The 14,319-nt window shown below is 41.5% G+C and overlaps 1 protein-coding gene across 5 annotated transcripts in view; it reads right to left on the minus strand.

Annotated features, from left to right (window-relative positions):
• Nucleotides 1-855: 855 nt before the first annotated feature.
• RNF144B (ring finger protein 144B) overlaps nucleotides 856-14,319 on the minus strand; it is an 80,112-nt gene continuing 66,648 nt past the window's right edge. For all 5 annotated transcript variants that reach the window (XM_081919271.1, XM_081919269.1, XM_081919273.1 and 2 more), the window contains 5 exons: nucleotides 7,372-7,432; nucleotides 6,417-6,621; nucleotides 5,123-5,267; nucleotides 3,819-3,908; nucleotides 856-3,582 (listed from right to left, as the gene is read on the minus strand). In XM_081919271.1, the coding sequence (XP_081775397.1) occupies nucleotides 3,442-3,582; nucleotides 3,819-3,908; nucleotides 5,123-5,267; nucleotides 6,417-6,621; nucleotides 7,372-7,432 (642 nt within the window). In that variant the 3' untranslated portion in view covers nucleotides 856-3,441. The remainder of the gene's footprint in view (nucleotides 3,583-3,818; nucleotides 3,909-5,122; nucleotides 5,268-6,416; nucleotides 6,622-7,371; nucleotides 7,433-14,319) is intronic.

Below are 14,319 nucleotides of genomic sequence, written 5' to 3' on the forward strand. Positions count from 1 at the left end.
TGGTTCTTTCCGCTCTCGTAGCAGACAGTGGTAAAGCCATGACAGGGCATGTACATCTGATTTTCAGAACTGCGATGATCATCTGATAACAGAGAAACTGTGGATAAGTTCATGTGTTTCTACTCATTGGCTGCCCATTAAGGATTTGGTTTCTAGTCTGATACAGCAAATGTTTGTACTACAAAACAGCAAACCGTAAATAACACAACCTTGGCAGAAGGGGGGGGGGAATGGCTTTCATACAATCAACATACAATATGAAATTCTTATTGGCAAGGACATGGACGGAATTCAACGTTATCATCGCGCATGGCTTCCCATCATAAAAGGGAGACGAAGATAAAAAGGACCTTCATAGACATACATCATTCCCTTCCATTTGCTAGTGAAAGTAAGGAGGGTTGTTAGGTCAAACAAAGCTACAACGTTTAGCTGACTAATCAGTTTGATTGCCCCTGAGCAATTAGGGTGGTAGACTTTTTAATAAACATATTTATCCTGCCATTCGCCCTGAGGAGCTCACACCCAGCATTCAAAGGGAGCAGCAGGGAGTAAAAAGTATGTTAAGAATTGAACCAGCCAGAAAGGGAAACAGAAGGCAAGTCGGCATTCATTTTCTTCCTAACACACAAACACATTATCTTCCAAAAAGGGATGAAAATCCACATCACCCACAATCTTACTTTATGTGAATATGAGCAACAGTTTAAAATCCTGGTTGCAGACTAGCTAAATAATGCTTGTCATTGTTCCTTTCCTCCACCCAGACCCCCAAATAAGACCTTTTTTCCCTTCAGTACTAATGTATGCAGATTTGGGTCAACTGAAAATAATACAACCAAGGGGTTTTGGGGGTTTTAATTGGGTGACAGCCCTGGCTGGTGTTAGAGAAGCCTTCACTAACCTGGTGTCCTTCAGGGGGTTTGGACAACTCCCACCAGTCCCAGCCAGCATACAAGGTTGTACAGTATTAGGACACAGTTGCATTGCAAAGCTAAACAGGCTCAGCTGGCAGTTTATGACACCCCAGCCCCTATTATTGACTCTAATGAGGCTATTTTACTAGCCACTTTGGACTACAATTTTCACTTTGGACTACAATTTTCAGATATGAAAAGGAAACACCCATCATTGCTGTCCATTTTGTAGCACCTAATTCAGGTGTCCTGGCTGTTTCTCCAAGTTGTCTAGAAACTCTTTGGTAAGAGGTTTTTGTTGGTTTTTTATATATGAAAAGACAAAATTTCCAGGCTTGATTTCCAATAGTTTTTCATGAGAACTATGCTTCCTTAAATTAAATCTGTTTACCTTTTCCGCTTCAGTATCTATCTGCCCCACCTCCTCTCTATTTCTCTGCTTAAGGTCATACAGTTGTAGCCATATGAAGTTAGCTGAACTTAGGCTCCACAAAAATCAACGGAACAGAAGTCATTAACTTTTTTCAATGGGACCCAAGTTCAACTTACTTAGTTAAAGCCTCCTGAAAACTTGTTTCTTTTAAAAATGGCAAGAGAAAAATAAACTTGACTACATGTCTGTCCATTGTACTTTGAACCAGATATTGCTGATTAAAGAGGACTGCATAAGATAGAGGGATCCTTTAGCAGCATTCTAAGCTTTCAAAACTAGATGGTCCAACAACTTCAGATTGTTGTGGAGTGAATTTGGTGAGTGGAGTGAATTTGCTTAGCTGAAATACTATGTACTATAGCAGCCGTTCCCAACCTTCTGTCTCCAGATGTTACTGGACTACAAATCTCATTATCCCTGACCACTGGATTTGCTGACTGGGAGTTGGAGTCCAACAACCCAAGCTGGGAAATGCTATACTATAGTACATGCTCAAATGAATATTTGTTTTGTGTGTGAATGTAATGTGCACACACAGTATATACCATGAAACATACACACCTTTCCTTGAAGAATCATATTTATTTACATTTGTACTCTACCTCTAAAGTACTCAATACAGAACAATATGAGGCCACAATCAGATAGTCAGCCCAAAGCTAAAGATTGTGGTGTATATAAGCATAATATTTCAAGAAAGAGTTGCTATATGTTTGTTATGCAACACCATTTTTCACCACAATTCCTCTTATGCTGCCTTGTAATCCAGCACTAGATAAAGTGGTTATCCCACTATTTCGACCTCATCCATTTTTTTCCAGATTATGCAGCTTCTTCAGTCACAATCTAGCTATGGGCTTGTCTTATAGAAGACTAGAATTCATTACTGGGGGAAGTAGGCCTGTTCATCATAAAGTCTGCAGCCATTAGCTAAGTTTTTATATAGGACTTGCTCAAGGTCGCTATACTGTTTTTACAACTCCTCACTAACTCAGTGAAATAATGTAATTGGGCAGTATTTGCCCAGTGTAGTGTAATACACCTGAACAAATTGCTGGTGCTGTGTATGTTTGTGCGTGTGTTTAAGTATACAAGTAACCCTCTAATTTTCACCTGAAATTATAGTTTGCATCAATGATGGCCAACCTTTTTGGCAAGTGCACCACAAGTTGCCAGAAGTGAAGCCAAAGGATGCACAGCACTCTAGTGCCACTGCAATACAATGCTCGGGGCAGAGTGTGTGGGGGGGTATTGTTATTATACCAGGCCAACTGGATCTTGTTGCATACCACAAATGTCCCCTACACTTGCCACTTCTCACACCAGTACAACATACGTTTTGCAAAACGCCTGACAATAATTCACACCCAGTCCTAATCAGTGGCTCAGGTAGAGCGATTTACTTAGCATATGGTGCCAGTGCTATGTACCTGCAACAGCTGCTTCAGATCATTCTTTCTGATGCTGTACCAAGGTTGATACAACTCGTCGTTGGTCCAGTTTTGATTATGCGTTTAGCAAATGTATATTAACAATATCCCATTTCAGTTGTACTTCATTTCCACTACCTTCCCCTTTTCAGGTATATGATTTTTTTACAGGATATCTTTTTAGTAACACTGAAATCTGCCCCTGGAAAGTGAAAACTCAATAATATCCAAAGATCTCTTACAAGGGGGTTGCATTGTTCACCTGTGTTCCCTCACTTAACTGCAGGACTGCTCCATGAGCTGCAAAATTAAAGTTGCTCAAAAATGGGCACATATCCAGACTCTGGGAAATACTGTAGAACCAAGCAGAGGTGGGTCGTTTTGAAGAACCTTTGGAACTATGTTTAGAACCCCTGCCTCTTTTCCTTAAAAAAAGAAAATAGCCAGAGCTGAACTGAAAACACCACAACAGACACCTATCCCACTGCGGAACGGCAACTTGCAAACAACACTGTGTCCCATGAAACTGTAGGCACTTTTTGCAGAAGTTGGCAAAGAGAAGGAGAATTGGTTGGGAAAGCATTGGCACCAGAGGTCAGCCTTCATGTCTTCTCCATCACATACAAGATGCAGGTCTTCACAGCCAATAGGGTGAAAAGCTTTAGGTTGTTGGCGGGTCATGTTTCTTTTTCTTGCCACGGCACGATTTGCAGACACAACAGATGATGCACGGTGAGGCTAGGAGCAGCAAGGGAGATGTTACCAGGGCTATGATGCCCAGGCCCACAAGGATCCCAACAACCTGAAAAAAGCAGGAGGAGAAATGTGATAAGGAACGGGAAAGCTGTGTGTGAGTAGATGGAAAACATTTCAAATCCTGATATAGACTCTTTTTTAATTTTTTATAATTTTTATTAATTTTCCAACACAAATAAACAATCATATCAGAATTTCCACAAATTTAACTCTATTTGGACTTCCTTCAGCTTCTCTGACAATCATCCTGATATAGACTCAAGCTTGGGTCACCCGCATTACCTGCGTTCTGTTCCACATAACTGAGGCACGGGAATGACCCAGTTTGTTTCGGCAAGGGCCTTTGTCATAATGCCTTAGGAAGATATCGTTCTGAAAGCGGAAAGAAAAGAGTGTGTTTAGTAGTTGGCATGAATACATTGGGCCTGCCTTGAAAGAGGTGCCCAGCAGCGCAAAGTCTGGTGGGTATTTCTGGCCTGCCAAGACTTTTCTTCCAGCAGTAGACTGCTGCAAATGGGAATCTCTCAAGTGCGATTGCCACAGAAAATTTGACACCTCTTGCTCTTCTATAAAATGTATGCTTTACAGAAAGGGGAACATGTGAACGGACATGGAAAAACACACCCACAAATGTGGAAACTGAACACAAAGGAGTCATCAGCATTTGCAAACCCACTTAATGTGATCAAATGTTGCAGTACAAGAGAGTTGCATCTATAACTTTAAGGCATGCCAAAAAAGAGGGAGGGGAAAACCAGATTTGGGATCACGAAAAATGAAATTTATGTGAAGGCCAGTAACATTACTCTCCAGAGAGAGAGAGAGAGAAATAAAGTTATTGATTAATGATTGCAAAATCAGGTATTTTCAGGTTGAGGTGTTTGGAAAGAGAATTGCAACATTTGAACCCAACTTTTATAGTGGAGGGGGAGCAGTAGCCAAACAGGAACAATCAGAGACAGATTAAGTGATGAATGGGGACTCCTCACTAAATCAGCAACTTTTTCAATTGACAGTTTCTTCCAAAACATATCATGCAGTGTCTATTTATTGCTACTATAGGCAAGGCAAATGTATTAGCACAGTACCCCTTTGATGCCATTAAAGGACACTCCCTGTTGAGTGCACACGTTCTGTTTAAGCGACAGCTACTATGTGACAGAGGACAGCCTGCGGCTCAATAGGATAATGGGCAATGACAGCTCATTACCCAATAACTTAAAGAGGTAGAATTTCTGGTGGTAGCTGCAATTACCACAGTAGCATAACAAGTGAATCTAACCTCAGTTAGAGAGAGATTTACTCAAGTAAAGATGGAGGACAGGGTAAAACCAAATTGCTGGGGGAGCAAGAGAAGGGGAAGGCTATGGCCTTTGAGCCCCACCTCTAGAATTCGCATAGATATCTAAGTGGGCAACCTGAGAATCAGGACTGGGTGAATCTTTGATCTGATATAGCAATGCTCTTCTAAAATTTTTAGTTGCCAATAAGGTGTTTCCCTCCCCTAGTTACAAGCCATTTTAAAGGAACTAGAGGGCAAAAACCTGGACAAGCCCACCCCAAAGCCCTTGGCACAGGTCACTTACATCCAGATTTTGCAGACAGTACCAGCAGAATGTGTGCTTGCAGTTCTTACACATCATTTGAGCACAGCCTTCATTCCTCTCAATATGGATCCGGCAAACCGGGCACTGCTTAATTGGAGCTTCCGTGGTGGTTTTGATAAGTACTCTAGAAAAGTAGAGGGGGGAAACCCTGTGAAAGATGGTAGTTCAACAAATGACGGCAATCTGGAGAGACCTGTCAGAAGTAAGCATGGACCAATGGTATCAAATAGTATGGGAAACAGCCTTACTAGAAAAATTAACCAATAAACTGAAACTGACATGGGGACAAATATGGCTCCCCTTTATCACACACACAGCCCAACAAGACAACGACAAAAATCCACCAACAGCATATAAATCAATATGGCTAACCTGATCCAAAACACCCACTCACCCCACTCACACATGAAAACAAAGATCACTCTAGGCCAACCCCAACCTCTCTCACCACCAAAGGAACATAAGTGAACAGCAGAGAACCTGCACAAGCAACGCTGACACCAAACCCTACATATAGTAAAATAGAAACATCGCCACCCGACCCCCACCCCCACCCATCTTTCCCCCCCTCCCCCTCTTTCCCCCTTTTCTTCCTAATGTCTCAACAAATGAAACTGATTTGTAAAAATGTTATGGGAGGGGCAGAATACGAGAGAGAGACATTGCACACACTTTTGTAAATCAAGAAAATCTTTAATAATAATAATAATAATAATAATAATAATATAAAAAAACAAAGGATAGTAATAGTTCCATGATTATTTCACTGTCGTTCAGGTTGTGGCATCTGGGCAAGTAGTACATAGAGCATCCTTAATCCTTAATCCTTAATCCACACATACATGTGCAATATCACCATGGCATCAGACATCAGTACACTTTGGGGACAGCTAGCACTGTAACTAAGACACTGCACCTGGATCAGAGCCACACAAAACATTTAAAGCACTCTTATCACTTTAAGAGTCATGGATTCCCCCAAAGAATCTTGGGAACTGTAGTTTGTTAAGGGTGCTAGGAACAGTAGCTCTGTGAAGGGTAAACTACAGTTCCCAGGGTTCTTTGGCAGAAACCATGACTGTTTAAAGTGGCACAAGAGTGATTTCAAAGCACTGTGCAGGTATGTTCTGGCAATCTATTGAAAATGCTTCCCTACCCCTGACAACTGGCAATGAATTAATTCTACATCTACCAATTTGAACTAAAGGAAAGCTGAAATTATTGCAATTGTGATATGGAAGATTTGCAGCACCTCAGCAAATCCTTCTCTTACCCTTGCTCGCTTGGTGCCACAATAAGATGGTTTTCCAGGCATAGTTTCTCCACATGCCAAGGCTCTTTGCATGATGAACAGAACATCAAGTAGCAAGCCTGACATTTTACAGGCACGGGTAGTCCAGATTCACTTGGTTCAATTTGGCACACGGACTGACAGTCAGCAGAAGGACACCAGGTTCTCAGGGGATCCAAATGCACTTCTAAAAAATGTTTATTAGAAATCCAAAAACACATTTTTAATTATGTACTTCGTTTGCCATTTGTTGATTCATATTCAGCCTCCATTGTCACTGGCTTCAGAAACCAATTCACTGTACTGTGGTCAATAGTATCTGACAAACCTATTTAAAAACCACAAAATGTCAATTTCTGAAGGCTTTGGTGGGGGCATATAAAACCTTTCAGCATCACAGCCAATTTTAAAAATGAAAATATTCTTAAAGATTTTTTTAAAAGTGGGGGGGGGGTGAGAGCATAGGGAGACACAAAAAATATTTTAGTATCATAGCAGCAGGCCTATAGGAGCAGCAAGGTTTTTAAAAAAAAAAAAATCAAATGGGTGTATGTGTTTTTATATAGAAAAACCATGAGGGGGCACCATCATAGTGGAGGATCCACTTTTTTTAACATAGGCAAATTGGAGGAGGGGAGTTCTTGGCCAGTCACACAAAAAAACTTGAGGGGAGCTAAGATGCAGCCAATGGGCTGTGAGCCACATCTGTGATAAAAGTATGAGGGCATCATAATTGATAACATTCACCAGGTATTTTATTGCTTTATTTTTCAATGCGGAAGCATTGGCTGTGTTCATATTCCTGCACTTCCTTTTTTTAAAAAAGGCATTTTTTTAGTCTAATAAGTCCTTCAACCTATATTCAAACTGTTTTGTGAGTTTAATTATACATGTATATCTGGTATTAACCCCCCCTAAATCAATGTAAAAGCCACACCTCTTTCAAATTTCAATCGCTGGTATAACTGAAATTGATCAGCAGGTACCAACCTGGAGATCTGAAAGAAAGAAGAAGACAAGATGTTAAGATGAAAGATGGGGGATTAACTAATCTGAAAAATGTGTCAAACTAGAATGTCTGGTGACATTTGCTTCCATTATTTCTCCCGTGGTCCGTAAGTTCAGAGAGGGGGAAAGAGAGAAAGCAATCACAACAAGGCTTCAATTTTGAATTCAAGATCATTTGGCAATTTAAGAGGGACACAAATGTTAAAAAGTAAACTGCCAAAACCAAAGCTGGATAGTATTTACAAGAACTCAACTGCAAACAATATTCTATTCTGCTAAAACAAATAGGAGTAAGCTTAGAAATTTCGGGTACAATTCATCATACAACTGCCAGCATAGTTTGAAACGAATAATTAGTGGTGTTAACTTGTTGGAACTGCTTTGGGCTAGGCTGATCAGGCATCCACACTAAGTTTGGCATCAGTGGCAATGCAATGAAATGCTCAAAAATCACACACAAAAAGCCCACCTTCCAATGAACTGTTTGTTTTTTTGAATTGTTGTCATATCATCACTGAATCAACCCATTGTGATAAAACCTTTATTCAAATACCCAGATTTGACACAAAGTAAATTAGAATTAAGTTTCTCAAAATAAAAAGCACTTTCTTTGAATTTTACTGCCAAGTTTACAGTCTCTTGCCACTACTATATAGATTCACACCACTCAGTACATCCAGGACAATCTCAGGTTTGCTGTGTTCCTCATTCAATTGCAAAAACTTTGAATTCACAAGCAACTTTGATAATATTGGACCAATACCAATAAAAATAGACTACAGGGAGAACAGGAAACAAAACAAAACAAAAATAAATAATATGAAGATAGTATGACTCACTAGATCATGGGATAATAAACTGAACATGAACCAACGATATGATTTTGTAGCAGAAAAAGTTGATGTTTATATTACTTAATAAGTTTGTGTTGATATCTTAAAATTATTTGGAAAGTACTTGTACCATTGTATTTAATTCCAGATAGCCAGTCCAGCTCATATTTCAAATGCTGAAAGATGTTTCAGAAGACAATTCACAAAAAGATGCCAATAAGAAATTCAGGAAAGGTTTACAACGATGATTTTTTAAATAAAGAAAAATTGCAAGAACAGATTAGGCTACAAGGAAATTCGCACTTTTCAAATATTTAAAGAGGATGTAAAAAAAAAGGAAGGAAACATATGTCAGGCATTCTTTATGAATAGCCATGTTCTACATATTGACCTAAAAGAGCACCTTCCCCAATATAAACTATCTCAGACCCTACAAATGGCATGTGAGACCATGTTGGTGGTGCCACCTTCAAGGACTAGCTGGTTGGTGTTGTCTCATGCCAGTGTCAGCATCGCCCTTGAGCCAGTGTACCAACTGGACTCATGCACTACAGCCCCGACTGGGCTAGGCGAGCTGGGTAGCACTGCCAGAGTCCTCCTTTGACACAGGAACAGGTGACAGTGCTGCGGACTCACAGCTTGGAGCTGGGAGCACCGGATTTACTTTCTCTGTAATGCAGTCGTTGCGCAGCAGCGTTTTGCAGAGTCTTGCAGAGTATAAACCACTCGGAGAGCAGCTCTGTAAAATATCTTCCTTCTTTATTCTACAACTACAACTATTATACAAACTATATACAGAGCTAAAGATTCAGCATAAATCAATGCTATACTCTGAGTGCCTGCAGAGTCTCTAAATATCTCTAAATAATATCTCTTGCACTCTCTCTCCGGCTCACTGACTGACTCTCTCTCACACATTGAGATTCACTCACATGACTAATTAAGTAGAGAGCAATACATTGCTCCTCCTCTCTGTAGAGTCAGCAAAGACCTCAGGAGATGGTCAGGAGATTCTTGGGTATGGGAGGGGTGAAATCTCCTCATCCTCCCCCATTTCATCCGACCATTCAAGAATCTTTAACATAACTGCAATTTGCAGGTATCTCTCTCCCCCCTTATCTAAGACACTTTATCACATCATTAAACAGTTACTTCAACCACTCTGTGTCTATAGGAAAGAGTTAAAACATAAATCTCAACCTGCAGTTTACACAAAATACACAATGTGAATACACAAATGAATAAGCAGCTTCTGGAAAAATCTTCATACACATTTCTTCCTCTCAAATACAAATTGACATTTCTAATTAGGCAGATTTGAACAAACCATTTTCAGTACTTAAACACACGCTTTCCTTCAAATATCAGGTAAGGAAATAAATGCAGCGTTTTGTGTCACTACTCTCAGCACACTTCATGCTAGGTTTAAAAACCCCACCAGAGTTGCATGTGACCGCAGCCTTTGCAAACTCTTCAGAAAACCTTTTCGGTGGTACCCCCTTGGTTGTTCTCTCAGATCTGCGCAAAACTCTCTGATCCTCTTGTTCTGGTGCTTCCTCCTCTTCAGGAGAATGGGGAGCTAAAGTATATGAGGCTGCTAAGTCTGCATCAGCGTCAGACTCACCTGAGGCTTTTGGGCTCTGATAATCTGTGCCATCATCTGGATCTACACTGGCATCAGAATCATCAATCACATCAGAACTTGCCTCCCTTTTAACTTTCTTTGCCCCTCTTGCACCATCATCACAAATGGGATGGCACTGAAAAACGCCAACTCTGTCCCATTGTGGATTGTCATCAATACTCCTGGTCAGCCTTATGGTTTTCGTGTCTGTGATCAGGACACGATAAGACCCTTTCTCATATCCTAGGAAAACACCATGTTCTCCACGCTTACTCAGTTTGTCACCCTGCGAGGTGTGCACCCAAACCTCCGAACCAAAAATTTTGAAGTGCTTCACACATGGCTTCCTTCCGTGAAGCATCTCATATGGGGTGCAATTTACACTAGACTGGTACCTCCTGTTATACACGTGACAGAAAAACGAAAGAGCTTCGGCCCAAAAAGGATTGGGCAGCCCCGAATCATGTAACAGTGTTCTGATTCCTTGCTGCAGGGTCTGGTTCAATCTCTCACATAAACCATTCTGCCAGGGCGATCTGGGCGTGGCGGTCCTATGCTCAATGCCCTGTTCAGAAAGAAAAGCCTCAAACTCTTCTGAACAAAACTCTCCACCCCTGTCAGTGAAAAGACAATGTACATTCTCATTATGTACATTCCTGAGCCATTTACAAAACTGACGAAACTTAGTAAAAGCTTCAGACTTTTTCTGCAGCATATAGACCCATGCATATTTAGAGTAGGAGTCTATCAAAACCATGAAAAACCTTGAATTGCCTCTAGAGAGCGCTAGAGGCCCCACTAAGTCTGCATGAATGACTTCATATGGTTTCTTGGCCTCTCTCCCAGACTCTGTACCTTTGGGAGCTTGCTTTGCCTTACTTTCAGCACAAGAAACACATTTCATGTGGTAGGGACATTCTTTCAGCTTCATACCCTGAACCATATCAGGCATTTTTGCCACAGCCTGGAAATTCAAATGACCATAAATGCGGTGGTAATGATGAATACATTGGTCATGCAACTTCTCATTCTTATCAACAGACAAATTGCAACACTCTTTCTCAGTTGCTTCTGCAGTACCTGTACCTGAAACAAAAGGCAATTGATACAGACCATTTACACATTTTGCATATAGAATGAGCTTGCCATCTCGACGAATTTCACAGCGAGATTTAGCAAACGCCACCTTAAAACCCTGATGATCAAGCTGGGAAACGCTCAATAAATTGTCCTGAATTTCAGGCGCATACAGGACATTCCTAATTGTTGTATTCAGGCTCTTTAAGAACACAGTTCCCTTAGCCTCACTTGTGAGAACTGTCCCATCTGCTTGATGAATTACTTTCTCTTGCTTCTCAAGCTGAACAAAGAGATCCTTATCTTTGGCTACGTGGTTGGTACAGCCAGAGTCGATCACGAAGAAACTCCGCCCACGTTGACTGCAGCAGCGAGAGAGCAAAACCTTTGAAGTAGCAGGTGATTGGGGATTTCGTCCTCCTCCCCCTCTGCCTCTGAAGTTTCCCTTCTTCTTTGAAGATTTCTTGCAGCACTGGAAACTCAAATGGCCTTGTGCTCCACATGAAAAGCACCGCTTCAACTTTAGTGCTTTAACAGCAGCAGTTTCACTTTCACTTTCCCCTGCTGAAGACTCAGGCACATTTTCAGGCACATTTTTAGCAGCAGAACAATCCCGGCTTTCTTTAACAGCCTGTCTGCGATCCCACTCATTCAAGAGCACGCTAGACACATAATCTTCTGTTAGCTGGTCAGAAGGCAGTGTAGAAATCTGGGCAGCTACTCCATCATAAGACTCATCTAGGCTATTTATCATCAGCATTGCAAACACAGCCTCTGAAATAGCCAGGTCCCGCTGAACAAGGTCCTGTCTGAGACGCTTTAACTGAGATAGATGGCTAGGCAAATCACCACCTTTCTGCAACTGTAACCTGCACAGCTTCTTGAAGAAAATCACACTGGAACCAGCATTTTGTCTCAGATGCAAATCTCTCAACTTATGCCAAACAGCTTGTGCAGTCTCTTGACCCTCTAAGTTCACCAGCAAGTGGTCTGAAACACTCAAAACAATTGTCCCTCGGGCTTTCATATCTGCAGCATGCCACTCAGCCCAATCATCATCATCTTTATCTGGAGGGTCATCTTCTATGGTGTGAAATAGCTTTTCCCTCTGTAAAAGCGCTTTCATTTTAACTTGCCAAACTGCATAGTTTTCAGGCGTGAGGAGGGGAAAGGACATAGCCATCTGGCCAGAATGTGCACAGGCCATGTCTGCTATTACTTAGAGCAAGACACTTCCCTCGTGCAAACACAGATAAAGCCTTGGACTTCTTCAGCCACTCCCTCCCCCACTCAGAGCGCAATTAACAGGCAAACAGGGAAGCTATCTTCTTTCTTTTGGCAGTCAGCAACATACCTCAAGCAGCAGCAACAGCAACAGCAGCAGCTTGAGCACTCTGCTTCAAGGCACCACAAATCAGTCCAGCATGCAGCCTCCGTTCCGCCGTCCAGCGATCAGCAACAGACACCTCTGGCGACTGGGACGACTGGGATGACTGGAACAACGACTGGTCAGACGACTGGGCCCATAACCGATGTCAGCATCGCCCTTGAGCCAGTGTACCAACTGGACTCATGCACTACAGCCCCGACTGGGCTAGGCGAGCTGGGTAGCACTGCCAGAGTCCTCCTTTGACACAGGAACAGGTGACAGTGCTGCGGACTCACAGCTTGGAGCTGGGAGCACCGGATTTACTTTCTCTGTAATGCAGTCGTTGCGCAGCAGCGTTTTGCAGAGTCTTGCAGAGTATAAACCACTCGGAGAGCAGCTCTGTAAAATATCTTCCTTCTTTATTCTACAACTACAACTATTATACAAACTATATACAGAGCTAAAGATTCAGCATAAATCAATGCTATACTCTGAGTGCCTGCAGAGTCTCTAAATATCTCTAAATAATATCTCTTGCACTCTCTCTCCGGCTCACTGACTGACTCTCTCTCACACATTGAGATTCACTCACATGACTAATTAAGTAGAGAGCAATACATTGCTCCTCCTCTCTGTAGAGTCAGCAAAGACCTCAGGAGATGGTCAGGAGATTCTTGGGTATGGGAGGGGTGAAATCTCCTCAGCCAGGGCCTGTTTAGTGGTGGCTCACCATTTGTGGAATGCCTTCCCTGGTGAAATGTGCCTTTCTCCATCATTAATGAAAACATACCTGTTTACCCAGGCATCTGATAAATGGACATTGTTCCTGGCAACCCTGAGATCCTTGAACTGAGAGCATGTTTTTATAATGTGTTTAACTGCAACTGTTTTTAGAACACTTTTCTTTTTTAAAAAAAGAGATGTGTTTGCCACCCCAGGCTCCTTCAAGAGGAAGCAAAGGATATAAATTCAATAAATAGTTGTGGAGCGTCTGCAGGATCTCACCCATATCTAAGGTACTAGGTTTATGGCTGAACAGCCATAGAAGAACAGCATGCACAAAAGAGACCTATTTTTTCTCCTCTTGTCCTAAGATGAACCCGAATGATTCTTTTTAGGAAATTGATTAGCTCATAACCGCTAGATACACTGAATTAAGCAGAGAATCTTGGCACATCATAAATCACTGCAATGGAGGGTTACAGATTGCTGTAAGGCAATAGCAGGATAAACAACTCTGATCCAGTCCTGTTTGCTGCTCATAACCCTGTGCGCCAGAAACACAACCACCCAGTTCCCTATGTCAATGATGCCGCCGCCAGGTCTTGGAGATGGAAATATACCAAGAGCAGTCACCAAAAACTGCTAGATCGTCGGATCCAGTCATGTTGTCTTCAAACACTTGACTCAGTTTACCAGCCATCAGTCAAGATGGTGGTGGAAAAGTCACTCTTTATCAGGTCATTCTATCTTTCATTAATTTGTCAGATACAACATGATAGCTGTCATAACGAACTGGGGGAGGAGAAGCAATGAAAGGTGTGGGTGGCTTTCTGCTAGTTCAATTACTAGTGCATATCATTAAAGCTGAAAAATAGAGCATATGAAAAGCCAAACTATTAAAATAAACTTAACTCAAAAATGCAAAAGGAAATCCCTTGTGTAGTCAGCAGTAGGGATGGATGAATCTGTCAATTTCAGTTTTTCCTTTTTTCTAGTCTTTTTCCACATCCGTTTGCATTTTTAAAAATAAAATAATGAAAATTCACCAGCATTTTAGTGCTGATCACTTCTAACATAAACATTTGTGTGCCATTTTGCCTAACAGTTTTGCAAAGCAACTTTTTGTAATATAATGCATTTTATGTTATTTTGCTGATCTATGGATTTTTATGCACACTCTGCCCCAGTACATGCATTTTTGCATGCACTGCTTGGCTGGAGAACCGCATTGCAAAATTTGGTGCAGTGCAA

This window comes from Podarcis melisellensis, assembly GCF_964234715.1.
Source record: "Podarcis melisellensis genome assembly, chromosome: 7".
NCBI classification, from domain to species: domain Eukaryota; kingdom Metazoa; phylum Chordata; class Lepidosauria; order Squamata; family Lacertidae; genus Podarcis; species Podarcis melisellensis.